The sequence below is a fragment of the Adiantum capillus-veneris genome, chromosome 19, assembly GCF_014529385.1.
Source record: "Adiantum capillus-veneris isolate H3 chromosome 19, ASM1452938v2, whole genome shotgun sequence".
NCBI lineage: Eukaryota > Viridiplantae > Streptophyta > Polypodiopsida > Polypodiales > Pteridaceae > Adiantum > Adiantum capillus-veneris.
This window is the reverse complement of record NC_140949.1, coordinates 89,784,206-89,800,795: the sequence shown is the minus strand read 5'-3', so window position 1 is coordinate 89,800,795 and position 16,590 is coordinate 89,784,206. Positions and strand designations below refer to the sequence as shown.

The following is a 16,590-nucleotide window of genomic DNA, read 5'->3' as shown; positions in this document are numbered from 1 at the left end:
TACTAGGTCATAACAAAGAAACACAAAAAAGAATGTGCCAAAAGAGCGACCACCTTTGGTGGGCTTCCACCCCACCCCAAGGTGCGCATGACACATTGCAAAAGAAGTACCTAGAGCCACCTTTGCTCGAGGAGAAGCACACCCCTTCAGTCACACCCAGACCACCAAGACTCCACTCCGATCTAGGAAGTGGAGAAGCCTTGAAGGAACAATAGAACCCGAAAACAGTCGATGGTTGCCACAGAGCAAGGCAACTCTACCACTATCACCCCACTCCACCTTCGGTAGACTCGGGTTTGCAAAACAACAAACCTAGAACACAACCACCATGTCGACTTTGACCCGAAGTTGGAGGGGTAGTCTCCACAATCTCCAAAAGTAAAGGGGTGTCGCACCACAAAGGGGCAACCGAGGGCCCCACCTAGGACAAACCTTGCCTCGCGCAATGGAGCATTGCAGCCACATGTACTCCAACTTTTGCCACGAGGTGATGCCCCCACCTATCTCCCCTCCATTGAGCCTCCCCGCTTGTGAGGTGGAGGGTGGTTACTAGCAAGACCTTCACACCGAAGCCCGACAACTTGACATCATCACACATTTATTGGCCTTTACTTATTTGCTTTGATAGACTAAAGTTGCATTCTTGATGTCTTTATTACTCTCTTGCATTCTAAAAGGGCACTTATGCATGCACACACTCACACCCACACACATGAACATGCATATCGTGCACCCGCATCAACACACATACTACTAGATCTGCGGGGCAAGTAAAAGTAGAATATGGTGTCAATATTATCATACATATTATATTCTTGCATTTTTTAGTATACGTACAGTTGGCTTTATGGGATAAAAGAATGTACAAAAACGTCTTGAATGTCTCTGTGGATCATGGATATACAAAAATGCAAAATTAGCATGTATCTGGACAATATTGACATCATATTTCTTCTTTTGGCATGTCCGTGGCACAGGCATGCAAGCACGTGTGTGTGTGTGTGTGTGTGTGTGTGTGTGTGTGTGTGTGTGTGTGTGTGTGTGTGTGTGTGTGTGTGTGTGTGAGAGAGAGAGAGAGAGAGAGAGAGAGAGAGAGTGATTCCTATAAGAGACACAACATGCTACATATTTATCTCAACAAAGAAAGAGAAAAAGAAACAAAGACAGCAAGAGAAGTATAGGTCACATATCCCTATCGAATGCCACATGTGTTTGCCTCTTAACTTTATTGCTAGTGTGGAACGTAATCTAATTTGTCTCAAAAAAGGTCTCAAGTATTCTTCAGGTTAAGATGACGGCACTTGATGGACACAACAAACTCCTCTCAAACTCAAACTCAAACTCAAAAGGTGTAAGGTGGCAAATTTGCCATCCAAGCTACTCACATGTGTTTAGAGTTATAGTATTTGGAAATTGGAATAATATACAGGTGTGATGTCAATTGGTGGGGTAATGACCTTGGCTTTTTTCAAAGGTTTGTGGAAGAAAGTTAATGCAATGCAGGATTGATGCATGGATAATGCTACATCAAGGTTGGTATAATAAGATGCACATGGCCAGCCCAAATAGCTAGAAGAGGATTAAGGGGTTGACAGGAGGTACTCCTCAAAGCCGTTTAGAGATCAATTTACCCCATGTTCATTGGTGGAGGAAAAGTGGAGATCCTAGGCCATCTAGGTAGATGTAGGTTAGTCGGTAAGGGCACTGTTGGTTATAAGAGATCATTGGTTGATGCAAGGCAAGAAGAAACTATTTGGGCAGTGTAGGGAGAATATCAGGAGACGAGTTTTGAACTCGACACCTGAGAGAGAGAGAGAGAGAGAGAGAGAGAGAGAGAACAATCCCAACCACATAGACGAGAGAGAGAGAGAGAGAGAGAGAGAGGTGGTGCATTTGCGACCGGTCGTCGATCCCCAAGGCGATTATTAGTGTGAGAGGGAGGAGAGAGAATCAGCGCAAGATGGGGATGATGAGGGCTGCAAACGCATGCTGTGTGAGTGTGGTGTTGGTGTTAATAATGTTGGTGTTGGAAGAGAGAGGTAGCCTGGGCCAGCCTCCACTTGTCTATCTCTCTGAGCCCGGCGACGCAGGTAATTAGATGGTCGGCCTTCTTCTAAGGTTGTGGTTTATTTACATTAAGGTTAATTAATTGCGCTGGGCAGTTTGCTTGGACGGCAGCCCCCCCGCATACAGCTTCGACCCCGGCAGCGGCTCTGGCCAAAACAGCTGGATCGTTCACCTGCAGGTCCCCTTCTTCTTCTTTTCTTTTCTCTTTTAAATGCCGGTGTCAAATTTGACTGCTGCTGGGAATCGAACTTGCGCTTGTACGCACCCTGTTGATATACGAGTTACTTCCCACGGTTGCCCCTCAAGTGTGTAATGTACAACAATGTAGAATTGTCAATATATGATATGCGTATAGTTTCTCCCTACTATCTTCACCGATCTCAACGGTGAAAAAAATAAAAACTTTCTCCACCACCTCAATATATTTGCAAGTTGTTTCGACAAGCTCCCGTCATCCACCCAACATTTGTTTAGTTAAGCAGCAATAAAGATGATAGCCCTAAGGATAGCCACAAAGTTTGGAGAATTTGAAGCTACAAAGGAGCTTGACTTTTTTGCCTACATAAGGCCTTAGTTAATAAGCATGGAACTCTTGAAAGCAATCGTGGACCGCTCCGTAATGCTTGTCGATTAGTGCCACTTGGCAAGTTAATGATAAAGAACCAATTTTGCTAATATTGCTTTTCCTATCTCTATAAAGGGCATCATTGAGAGTAGTGAATCAATGGGGTCACGGGCTCTCCTTCTCATCCTCTTAGGTAGGCATTGTGGCATCTCACCTTGTTGAATTAGGAATCAATTGCGTGCCCTTGAAATGTCAAGCATGGGTCTTTGAAGTACAGACACAAGTACACACTTCACTAGTACTCTTAAAGGACCCCGTCGCCAAACACAAATTGTTGAATACCTCCATACAAACATTTTGGCATCATTTTCACACCGACTCATGGATGATTTTGGCTTGCTTTTCCATTTTGTTCTAGCTTCTTACATTATGTTGCAGTGGCCACAAGGCGGATAGTGTAGGTCTCATTACAACCATTATTTAGGTGACAGCCACACAACGTACCTTCGATAGCCACTTCACCGTAGTCATGTGTTTAAAAACACAAGAGCCTTTGCAATGCAAACATGGCATGTGCAAAAAATGTCCTTTGCTAGCAAGGTTAAGAGGTGATCACAAGAACATAGTAGTTATAAGGCATAAACCTTGTCCCCAAATCAAGTCCTCCTCAAGGACCTTTTCCTTCTCTACACTCATGCACTTGATTAGCTTTAAAAGGACACAGTGTCCACCATGCTGTATGATATGAGATTTGATTATGTGAGCTTCAAAATGTTGGATGTTATGAATTTTTGGTACAGCATAATAAAAATCCTTGCAAAACCATATAGGGTGGTGGGTGGTGCGGTAGTGTTGATGATTGCCTACAACGAAGCTTCACAGACTTGGGGTCATCCAAGTACATGACTCCATTTGCTTTCGGAGGATTCCTGAGCAATTCACCCTCGAATAATCCTGGTAAGAAAGTTCTTCATTTTTTCTTCTTCTAATATAAAGCACCTTAAAGTTCTCATGAGATAGTTGAAACACATTGTTTATCTGATATGATAGGGTTACAAAATTATGTTCAAAGTAGATTATTCAATTTCTATGTCTTATGTTGCGTCTTTAAGTGAATTTATAGCCATATTTTGCAATCCAAAGGCTATTGGTTCAATTCTCCTCGTTGAACGCTCAAAAAGAGAATTAACGCCCAATCCTTCAAGGACATAATGTAGACAAAAGTTAAAGTTCCAAAAAGGGACCTAATTTTCATTGAAATGCGTTTGGTGAATGGTTATTTGAGGTTGAACTCGATCCTAATCCAATCATACCTTGCAGTTACATTGTAATATATACATGAAGTTATTAAAAGATTTTGCTTACCTACTAAAATTGATTTTTTAAAACAAGTGCCCTAAACATTTTTTAAATTGTAGATTTCTACAACTGGAATAGAGTGTACATAAGATATTGTGACGGGGCCTCCTTTGCTGGAAATGCAGTGTATGGCATGCCAGTTACTTCAAATAATCAGGTCCACTTTCTATTAACCCTTTATCAAGCATATAAAGTTCAACCGTTAATACTTAACAATGTGTTTAAGTTCAAGACTTGTATCATATATATGTGTTTTAGTTTAGATGTTGAACTTAGAGTTTCCCTCGCAGCATGAATTTATTTCAATGAAGCTTCATTGTTTACAAACTTAACCTCAATAGTTTGTGAAACATGAAGCTACATAAGATTTTATATCGTTTGATGCATAGATTAAGTAGAACTTTCTATGCTCAAAAATGTCTTTAGATATCAAGCTACATCACAACTGTTTTTCTACAAAACTACAGGCTTCATATCTCTACTTTCGAGGACAAAAAGTTTGGGAAGCCGTAGTTGATGATCTGCTTGCTAAAGGCCTTGGCTATGGTGATAGGGTAAGATAGAACAAGTCATGGTACATAATGTTATTCGATCCTTAAAATAGATTCTATTAATGCCTTGGCACATTCATTGTGTGATAGGCCATTTTATCTGGAGACTCTGCAGGAGGATTAGGTGTTATCCTTCTATGCAATAGATTTCAACAAAAGTTATCATCCACAACTGATGTCAAGTGTGTTGCTGATGGAGGATTTTTCATGAACATGTATGAGTTTAAACATGCCTTCTCAAACTTCAAAAACCTCAATAACCAAAGCTCATTCGAATGCTCTCTAAGTCTAGTTGGATAGGTAAACATTCAATTCATCAATTATTTTCACATCTAAGGAAAAATGAATAGATAACTAGTAATGTAGCTACATATTCTACTTGAAGGGCAATCTAAGGTAGTCATACCTTTCTCACTACTCAAAAAGAAGGTATTTTGCATTTATTTTTAAAGGAAAACCAAATAGACAACGAAGTTTACCCAAAAAGTTAAGCAATTAAGGAGAATTATTACAAAAATTCCTAGAATCTAGATTCTTATCTTGAAACTCCAGGTGGGTGGACATTGCCACAAGTTTACCCAAAAATTTAAACAATATAGGGGATTTAGTGTAGAGCTGCCTAGAATCTAGATTGTGATCTTGAAACTCAAGATCCAACAAAATTATAATTGGGATTTTCCATTTCCAATTGGAGATTTACAGTACAAGTTGGGATGGGTGGACATTGCCACAAGATTGTGATTAAGATATGCTATTTTTTAAAGCGAGGAATATCCTAGAGAGAGTTAAAAGAAAGAGAAACTTGCTCGATAAATATAGTACATCCATACACTTGTATCAATTGGCATAATACAAAATCAATGTCGGAAAGCTAAGTAGAGTTTAAAGTGGATATCCTAGCTATTGCAAATTGATGACTTTATAATTGGGACTCAAAAGGAAACAATGGAAAAAAGTCTTACTTATTTGGGGAGCGGTTTTCTTAAAATAAAATGTGAAGATTTAGAATAAGCCTTTTTAGATTGAGGATATCCTTGCAAAATAGCTCAACTGTCTACTTGGTTTAACTAATTTGTTCAATTCTTGTAGAAAAAATACACTATATTCTAATCATTGATTTGTATTTATCCATCTCTAAACTCCTAGCCATGTAATTTCATCAATGAAATTAGCATTGCTCATGAACAAACTTGAATTAGAATATCATATAATACAGTTTCAACATCCAAGGTATTAAAATTTGCACCTTTTCTATCACGACACATAATCTTACAGGTGTGTTGGACTTCATCAATGCCAAATTCTTGGCTAGAGTTTGTCATATTGGAATATGTTATATTAAAGTCCCATTTGTTGAGGTTTCTTCTTGATTTATCAAGTAGTTTCACTTGAGACTATAGATTACCAATAGAACATATGAAAATATGTTATTATTTCCATAGATTCAGCTATCTTAGGTTTCACCTATAACTTTTATACCTCATCGTTAGAAAATGCCGAAGTACACATCTCTTCATCAGGTGACAGTTTTACACAAGATCTATTTGACAATTGAAATGATTGTTTAAGAAATTTGTTTATTAAGAATTTCTTACAAACTGATAAGACTAGAGTATAGTGCAAAAATGGTTTTGGTATGGGATGATCAATGTGAAGACAAAGAGAGTGAGTTTGAGTGGGTTTGTGCATCATGAGTGTTGATTGAGTTAGACATAGACGACAAAATACAATAAGAAAGAGAGTGAGTGAGTGGGTTCATGCATTTATGATTCTCTTGATTGTTGGTCTAATTAGACATAGAATAAAATTACAATAAGAAAGAGAGTGAGTGAGTAGGTTCATGCATTCATGATTCTCACGACTGTTTGTTGAATTCGATATCAACATAATAGAGCAAAAAGAAGGCAAATAGAGAACTAAGATAACGTTCATAAATGTAATTAGTCCATTTTCATAACTTCTTAGAACACCTACGCAGACTTAATAAAATGGAAACAATAGATCTTCTTCTTAGCTTCACTGAATCTAGAACTAAACGTGACATGTTTTTTGAAAATGTTTAAAGAGGTCAATGCAAGAATATTGGATCTACTTGAGAATGTAGATCTAAACATCTCTAGCTTATGTTATCATTGAAACAAGTACTAAATGAGGAAGAAAAAACATTTTAAGGTATTTGTTTGAGTGTTTAATTAATTAATAATATTCAAAATTGCTCTTGAGTATGTCCTTACAATATGCAACCTTTCAATTATAGAAAATTTTGTTGGAAATTCCTTGTATCAAGCCATTAATCAACATGTGGCCATACAAGAAATTCATCACATAGGTGCGTCAAGATAGCTTGGTTTTACAATACAAGTTTTTTTTCCCTAAAATATTTTGATGGTTGTAGACCCAACATTGCAGGAGTTTATGCTTACCAAGAGTTTTATCAGTATGTTGTGACATTACATGTAAGTGAGCATCTACTTTCATATTTCGAAGTCATTTTATTCTTGTATGTATTGTGTAGGGCATGCAATGGTATGCCCTTCTCTACCTAAAGATGACCTCACATCCCATGTTGGATCTAATTGCAGGAAATTACGATTTTACCTTCACAATGTACTGCACAGATGTCCTTTGCCCAAGTAATATGACCCAAATTTCCATTTCCAAGAACTTTCTAGTGTTACAAATTGTGAGTGTCTATTTGTCATTAGAAATAAGTCCTTTTTGCAGTGCTACTTTCCCGAGGATAGCGTAGCATATATTGATGTTCCAATTTTCATTCTCCAATCACCTTATGATAGCTTCCAGGTGATTGTTTCCTTCTTGCTCTGAGATGGATTCACTCACATTATATTAAAGATTTCTTACAATTTATATTGAAAAAACTAGGTTAAATATATTCTCGCTCCTCCTTCATCATACTCTGATGGTTCTTGGGATGCATGTACGCAAGACTTGTCTGCTTGTTCCCCTTCACAACTTGCCGTAATTCAAGGTGAGAAGACTATCATTAAACTTTTCCTCCTAAACTTTTCCTGCCTATGCTTAGGAAGGAAATGCTTGATTCTCAACCCACATGCTCAATGCTCTAACATATTGTTTTTCATAGATCAATTGAGTGCAAAAATGTTGGAGACTTTGAGTCCCCTAGTAGGATCTCCAGGGTGGGGCATGTATTTGGTATCATGCTACTATCACACCCAGCTAACAAATGAGGCTCTTTGGAATGGAGTTACAACGATTAATGGAATGGTAAGGATTATTCAAATCACATTTTTAGTAAGTGTGTTTTAAAGTACACTGCTAAAGATATTAACCTACAGTTGAATATATTTTCATGCATCTTTTGAAGCCTTATTTTTCTTTTTAGTCTTGTTAATAGGAACACAAAACGGAGAAAATTGTTACTTGAATCGGGGTAGCATATATTTATAGAGATGTAATTATGAGAAGATTGCTTATCGATTGATGGACTTTATATGAGAAGTATTTGGTTCTAATTGCTACCATATAAATTACACAAAACTATCATATTTCCTCCCAAAAATAGATGTCTATATAGATATTTTTTAATGACTAAGGTTTCAACTTCGTTTAACCATCATAATCTTTCTTGGAAAAAAAATATCCAATCACAGGTGCTCCAATGAGCTACAAAATTAGGGGGATAGCATATACTAAAGGGAATAGTTGAATACAAGTAGGTGCGGATAATCCATATACTGACCAAAGAGGGAAGCGTATATGAATAGCAAGAGCAAAGGGATAAATCAAGCTCACTCACATGTTGGTAGAGAGTATTATCCCCTACCAATCAAGTACATCAAGTGAAGTGGGGGATGCTTTGCCGCTAAGCCAACTCCCCTTGCCCAATGGCAAAACCCTCCTTAAAAACATGAGGGAAATATTTATTCCATGACTTTCAAATATTCTCAAAATAGAAAATCCTCATTGCATGAATCTAACATATGTTTGAAACTTCCATCCCCCTCAGCTTGCGAAAGTTTGCTTTCTAAGAATTGTTGAACCACCCACATAACTTAGTCACTATTATGAGAATAGTGAGCTCATAGGAAATGCAAGCGTATCAATATTCATTTTCATGCCCTTCACATCCACTTGGTTTCTAGTAGAGACAACATTCATCCATATTTTTTACACAATGTGTTTCATGTAATAATGGGAATTTGAAGCACAACTTTTTAGGTGAATTTTTCATTTTGAATGAAGTGCCCTTTTTTTCTTATAGTTGCTGACCAATTGAGTGAAATATTTGTGCTTTCTTAAATGGGTCTAGCAATTGGAAATTGCAAAACTTATAGGATTTTTGTTTTAGCTATTATAATATGCTAAAAGGGACCCCACGTTAGGGAAATGTGTGCACTAATGTGCTTATTTACAAGCATTTTCATATTAGGCTCCTTCAATGTAGAATGTTATTAATGGCTTTTGAAGGTTAATACTCTCATACATAAGGGAGAAAATATGATTAGCCTTTGTTTGTAATATTCTGTCAATGTTTTATCATAGCCAACCATGGAATTGCGATCCCAATGTTGTGATTTGCTACATTGGCATAGCATGTAGGGTAGGTGCCCCTTGCTGGTCTAGGATCCTAGTAGTCATGCTTTCTTTTGTAAAGAATTCCCCTATGGCTCCCTCTATCCTTTTTAGAGTTTGCAAAGGAGGCTCAATCCCTGTTCAATCTTGTCTTTTATAGGACCTACGGAGGATAAACCATTGTAGCAATTGTGATACTAGCATAATGATGCAATACTTAAACTTAAATTGGAGACACAAAGTAAACAAGAGATAAACTTGATTAAGTGGATTGTTCGAGCATGCCTGAGGCTGGGTTAATGTGGTATGTTTAATCCACAAGGTCAAAGGTCATGTATTTGCATATAATGAGATGTGGCATATAACCAATTAGAGGGTTTTCAACAGAGTAGAGCAATCATGAGCTCATATCCAACAACCCTACCCTTCTGAGTCAAGATTTAAACAATCATGTATGCATGTGTGCCTTCTGTATGGGATCTCATGGTCTCCCATTAGGTATAGGAAAATCCTCCTCATGAAAATTTAAACAGCAAAGGTAGAAGATGCAAAGATATTATGTGTGCGTACCTCCCCTTGCAGAGATGTATACCATTTATACCCAAATCAAACTAGGAAGTATACATCCTTCACAAATTTGATTGCAAATTTAGCTCTTATCATTGCCTAGGACTATGATAAAACAAAATTCATATTAAAGGTAGTAACTTTATTGCTTGAATTCGGGCTACCATTTAGCTCTAGTCATTGTAAATTTAGTTGTAATCATTGCCTATGGTTGTTGGATAGAACAAAATTCATATTAAATGCAATAACTTAATTGCTTGAAATTGGGGCTACCATTTTAGCTAAGGATTTGGAAAAATAATGTGGGTAAGTGCCATCGTGGATATAGGTAGACTAAGTAGCTTATTTAGACATGGGCCTGCTAAGGAGAATTTCCCACTTTTTTTGTTCTATGAAGGATTCCCTTCTTTTCGTACTATTTTCTCTTTTTTTTCAAGGCTTCTTGACTACTTTTAAACGGCCATTTTTATAGCTAAGTAGCATATTGCATGCATATTCTCTATATATACCTCCCTCTCAATCATAAACAAAATATATATCCTTTACACAATCTCTAATTATGAAACATTGGCACTCTTTGCGCACAATAAAGAGGAATTTTGATTGATGTGTGATTCCACCTCCTGCTGCAATACTTTCTCAACTATGATGAAGATAGCTAAATTTAATGCAACATCCAAGTGATGCTATCCATTTTCAAGGAAGAATAAAATAGAGCCCTCTAGAAATTTCTCCTCCGAACTCAAAAAAAATCCATTTAATGCACAAAAAAAATCCATGGAAACAAAACAATTAAGTGGCCTCTTTTTCTAGTTTAGTAGAAAATGTCAAGTGCACCAAGGCCTTTGAGAGCATTCAATATTAGACATTTTTTAGCACACCAAGATAAAGAATGTGAGTCAAAGAGAGTATTCTAGAAAAATTGCCAAAAAAAAACCATTATTGTAGTATAAGTCCTAAAATTCAATGTAAGCATTTATAAAGCCATTTTCCCATCAATATTTTTGAAAGATTTAGCAATTTCAATTCAAGAAATAAGCATTGTAGTAGTTATACAAAGATTACACATAAATTTTTTGTCAAGGAAACAATATTAATTTGGTTGCTCCTTACTTAATACCGTGAAATACTCCTTGATTGAGGTATCCATAAACTAGCATCCATTCAAGAATGTTGAAGTTTCCCACTAGCTCCCATATGCCACATTCTTATAAAACACTGCCAAGAGGTTAATCATTTGTGCTTAAGAAAAAAGGTATTGCTTGGAGATATCTTACGGAATTTTAAGAATTATTCAAACATAGAGAAAATAATTAGACATGAATTCAATATTATAATTGTTTAGGTATAGAAAATTGACAAGAGATAAGAATTTTTCAAAGAATCTCATTAAGGATTAAAGATCCTACTATTTGAAGACATCCGCTTAAGGTAGAAGGTTAAAACTACATGAAAGAATCTAAGATTTTTCTTAGCTTGTCATTTTATATTTAGAACAGTGACTAAAGTCAATATTCGTGGTTTGTGTCTATGTATGCATTGATTTGAGTAGAATGGTTTGAATGGTTGTATTAAGTTGATCCCATGTTAAATAGGTATTTTCTAGTGCCTAAAAATTGAATACACTGGTGGAAACATAAAGTGGCTTCTTTTTTAGAGCATATTGTGCAGTCGAAAAGTTGGCACAATGGCTTGAAAGTGAACATTGTAAACTAGTTTCACTGCTTGGTGATTTCAATAATGACTAACCAAGCTTTTATTGTTGTTTTGATAGAATCCTGCCCAAGCATTCCGCCAATGGTATTTTGGAGGTGAACTTATGCAAGCAGTAGATTGCCCATACCCATGTAATCCCACATGTATATGAGGACAAAGATAATCAATCCATTTTTCACCTAGTGTAAACAGTGGTCTAGAGTGCACAAAGCTAAACTTTGTGCAACATTGGGAAGAAAAAGAATACTTGTCATGACCAAATGTTGATACCATGATTTTGGCCCAAAGGTCACAATTGGGCAGAGAAAGAACATTTGTCATGGCCAAATGTTAATACTATAGTTCTAGCAAAAGTCCCAATTGAGCACCTTCTATATTCCATGGATCAACATGTATAGTAAACATGATTCAATTCATAAATGAAATTTTGAGAAAAAACAACTTGGTTTGATGATCCATTCATATTCTCAAGATAACTTGAATTAAAAGCTAGGAGTTTTGGTGTCCAAACACTTGAATAAACTTTTTTTTTTTAGATGTGACTAATGTAATAGTTCTTCAATACAACTTGGTTTGACGATCCATTCATATTTACAAGATAACCTGAATTAAAATCTGCGAGTTTTGGTGTCCAAACACTTGACTAAACGTTTGTTTAATGTGTGACTAATGTAATAGTTCTTCAATAAAAAATTAAAAGGCTAAATTTTCCGTATGATTTTGGCACACAGATACATAAATTCATGAAATGGTATAATTTCAACACTAATTATTGTTAGTCCATCATGGTTAACATTGGGTATCAAAAAACTTGACTATGAGTTATAGACTAATACGGTATATTATTTATTGATTCACAACACAATATTACTGATCAAATACAAGTATTATTTTATCTACATATGTTGTTACAATTTCTACTTAAGCTCAAGGAGAATATCACTAGGTTGCTATATTTACAGGACAAAGAGTTTCCTTTGACATCTACAATAGGCTCCTGTTATTTATGATCCTTTTGTTGGCTCAATTATTAGAAACCTTTCAAATGGGAGGAGTTAAATCAATGAAAATTATAATGATATGCTTGTGTTGAGCTTTCAGAGTAGCTACCAAGCTCCATTGTCTCTTTGTAATATCTACGAAAAAATTTTGAATATGTAAAATCTCAACTGCACTCTTTAAACTTTCCATAGCGGCTTAGAGATTTTGACATGTGGTATGCGATAGGAGGTGCAAATTTTTGACTCTTTCCTCGAGGGTGGAGTATTTCTAAGTTGGGAAATGATTTCAATGCCAACAATTTATGCCTTTACCCTTCTTAGAGTTTGCTCAAGCCAACAGACAACATTTTATTTCTCGAATGTATAATGATTGAATGGTATAGTGGTGTCGGGTATTGTTGGACCTTGAAGTTGTGTTGCAGATATCCTCATCCACAAAACCCTCACCTTACGGTTGCAGATTGCTCACTCAAGCTCCCTAGGTTTTCTTTTCCACAAGCTGAGAGGGGTTGTTAAGAGTTATAGAATCCCTCTCTATCGGTCTCGTGTCTCTCAGGGACACCCACATGTGACAGGGAGTGAGGGTTGTTTTGTGGTTGTGGTAGTTTTCTCATGTAGGGATTTTCTAGCCATGTATAGCTTTTGGGTTTTGGCACATTTCATGGCCTTTAATGCTCCTGCAGACTCAGACTATTTTTCCTATCCTTGCCATATTTTTCCCATGAGCCCTAATATGGTCCTTTGGTGCTCTTCTCCTACATTTCCTCATATTTTTCCCCTATTTCTTAGGTATGGCAGCTTGGTCTTGACCCTACATATGGAGAGAGACGTACCACTCTTGGGTATTCTAGTTGAGCCCAACAAAGGGTGCCCTCATGGGGAAGCCCCTCCGGTGCAAATCACGCCCAGTTAGCAAGCAGATGGGAGGCTTTATATTAACGTTTTTGCTCAAACCTTATGGAATTTTCCAAATTAGCCCCATTGTTTTTGCTAGGGTACAAGATCAATGAGAAGAGATCCATCTTGGGTACAATCCTCTCCTCAAGGAAACCTTTCACAAGCTTTGTGATATGCATTGGTAGAGTTTCTCATCTGAGATGTAGGCTATGAAGCGGAGAGATCGATTGACATCTAAAGGGGTGAGAGTGCACGTGTACAGAAGCATGAGTGTGTGCATGTGTGTGTGTGTGTGTGTGTGTGTGTGTGTGTGAGTGAGAGAGAGAGAGAGAGAGAGAGAGAGAGAGAGAGAGAGAGAAGAAACATACAACATAGATGTGGTGAAGAGGGGGCGATCAGTCCCCCATGACTACCATGAGCAGAAGACCCAATACACAATGATGAGATGATGGAAGTGGGTACTCCCGTGACCCCAAAAATAGGTACCCAAGGGGAGGTAGGGCACTACCAGATAAAATCCCCCACGACCCAACAAGAAAAGAAATATATATATGAGTGTGCCCGGACAAGGTGGGCGACCGTCCCAGAAGTGGGCGATCGGACAATGCAATGGGTGGCCAGCTTGGAGACATATTAGCCGTACATGTATGCCCTAGACCTGAGTGAAGCAGCAGAGTGGTGTAAATCTAACACCCCCTCTCAACATCGGATGTTGAACGAACCGCATGAAGCGGAAGATGTGAGACAAATGATGAAGATGTCTGCTGCAATGTTCACTAAAGGATACTCCATGAATGTAGCAGCAATCTGGGGTGTGCCAACCGTCGAGAGATCTCCATGGTAAAGTGCCGTCACGAGCAGTGTAGCAAACTGATGTACTCCACCAATACATGGTGAAGATATTGCGTGAAGGTCTCGAACTGAGTGTGAAAACAACTCCTTGTCGTAAAAGAAGTGTCAATAGACCTGCAAGTGTCTTGCCCAATAGGATCTGTGGTGTCTGTAATCAAACCGTCTGGAGAAAATGGGGAAGCCCAGGAACCAATCATGAGAATGCCGAAAGCCTGTCAATGCATGAACCTGTAACCTAGTATGGCCACGTGGCTAAGTTGTCTAAAAGCCCAGGAAGGCCAAATGTAGGAATCTGCACCGTAAACTCCTCGGAAACAACGAAAGCCAGACTAAATAGTCTGCACTATAGAAGCTACCATAAGTTGCAGCAATCACCGAGAGACCGCACGGACCACCACCGGATGGTGTCCTCTTAGTTGGTAGGGTAATCCAAGATGAGGGGAAGCCAGAGTCAACAGTCTGCGCTATGAAGGGCCTCTGAGAAGAGGTGTGGCAGACCAAGCTGTCTGCATCGTAATCATCCTATATGAAAAAGGGAAGCCAGACTGAGCAGTCTGCACTATAAAGATCCTCTAAGAAGAGGAAAGGCCAGACCAATCTGTCTACGCCGTCTTGCCTGTATCTCCTGCCTCCAATCCTCCGATGTCAACCAAAACAAAATCCGCACCAACAACATCACCCAAACGCATCTCGGTGTGGCTCTCAATGTGAATGAGTTGGGAGTGGCCTACTGCCCAAGTTGGGGGATAAGTCTATTGTAAGGTTATCGAGGGAGAGTGTAAGAAACTCTGAAGGTAGTAATCCAAATGATCAAGAGTGTAGAAGAGCAACTGCACTACCATCCAAGCCAAGCTCCAAGTGACTCCGGATGTAGTCGCGGGATGCCTGATCTCCCGCATCTTGCGGGTAGACTCTCCAAAAGATTCCAATGCACTGAAGTCCCACTCCAGTCTGTAGATCCAAGCAATGAACATTTCTAAGAAGAGATCCAAGATCCTCTCCCTAAGTCCATGTAGATGCTCCTGTGTAAGCAAGTGATCGGACGTGTCCAGGTCGACTGGTAGTGTCTGTCCACCTAAGATGGTGGTGTCCTCTCTGGGAATGTTGTGATCCCATATGCCTGAGCATGGCCGTATCTCGTGTGAACTCATGTGATGAGTGCATAGGTGTGTCCATAGCAAACCAGAAGTCACCACCCCCTTTGGAGTGCGCAACCGCCAAATGATGGTTGGAATGAATGGATCTCCCAAGGATCGTATGCCCGTAAATGATCAAGCCAATGTCGAAGATATCGTGTACTGTAACAATCACTAGGAGACCGCACGGACCACCACCGAATGGTGTCATGGCAGGAGGTAACTTCATCCTCTGTGAAAAACACAAGTCAAGAGTCTGTTGTCTACCCAAAATTGCAAGTGCGAGGTGATGAAAACGTTGTTAGCCAGTGATTTTCAACATGCTCGTACGCTCCCTACAGGGTTTGGAGCGGTGCAGGGAGTCTGGGCAGGGTGGAGAATCACTGTCATTGTCCGTGATGGGCTGAAAACAGAGAAAACAGCAGGTGTATATAACTAAAATTTGGTGGAAACAGAGAGGATACCGGTCGGCAAGGCACCGGATGCCAAGCCGGTGAGGAAGGCAAGATCTGGAAAGAGCAAGGCCCAGCGCCCCAAACGCAGCAAGGTCTAAAAACGCAAGCTATCCCAAAAACGCAGATCTGGCCTAAAAATGCTAGGCAGATCTGGCGTCGATCTGGATGTGATTTGTTACAAGGAGGGGATGCCAAGGAGAGAAAGATGCAGATCTTTGATGCAGATCCAAAAACACATGCCTGATCCAAAAACGATAGGGTTGCAAAAAACGCTAGGCAATCATATGACGTTTTTCGCTACAAAAAGTGGCAGAGAAACTAGCGCTAGGCCTCAAAAGCTGGATCGCTGGCTGATCTTCTTCTTGGGAGGAGAACCTCATGCGGGTAATGATACGCCCTCAACGCTGGCAACTAATACCATGTGAGAGTGCGCGTATGCAGAAGCGAGAGAGAGAGAGAGAGAGAGAGAGAGAGAGAGAGAGAGTAGACACAAACGACAAAGATGTGGTGAAGAGGGGGCAATCAGCCCCCCATGACTACCATGAGCAGAAGACTCAATACACAATGATCAGATGATGGAAGTGGGTACCCCCCTTGCCCCATAAATAGGTGCCCAAGGGGAGGTAGGGCAAAGCCAGATAAAATCCCCCACGACCCAACAAGAAAAGAAATATATATATGAGGGCGGGCGGACAAGGTGGGCGGCCGGACAATGCAGTGGGTGGCCAGCAGCCCGGAGACATACTAGTTGTACATGTATGCCCTAGACTTGAGTGAAGCAGCAGTGGTGTAAAATTAACAAAAGGGAAGTATCCTTTTGTGTCAGCCTTGAGTTATGTCTCTCTCTCTCCAAATATGTTCTCTTGCCAA

General features: G+C 39.1%; 1 protein-coding gene across 1 annotated transcript; it reads left to right on the top strand.

The window, feature by feature from the left end:
- The first annotated feature begins 1,686 nt into the window (after positions 1-1,686).
- LOC147434445 (pectin acetylesterase 8-like) lies at positions 1,687-11,837 on the top strand. The gene is made up of 12 exons (XM_086490908.1): positions 1,687-2,090; positions 2,163-2,245; positions 3,463-3,589; positions 4,051-4,148; positions 4,459-4,545; positions 4,633-4,757; positions 6,938-6,998; positions 7,125-7,175; positions 7,267-7,344; positions 7,426-7,531; positions 7,646-7,788; positions 11,438-11,837. The coding sequence occupies exons 1-12, from the start codon at positions 1,961-1,963 to the stop codon at positions 11,528-11,530; spliced, it is 1,182 nt and encodes a 393-aa protein (XP_086347034.1). The 5' UTR covers positions 1,687-1,960; the 3' UTR covers positions 11,531-11,837.
- The last annotated feature ends 4,753 nt before the right edge of the window (positions 11,838-16,590 follow it).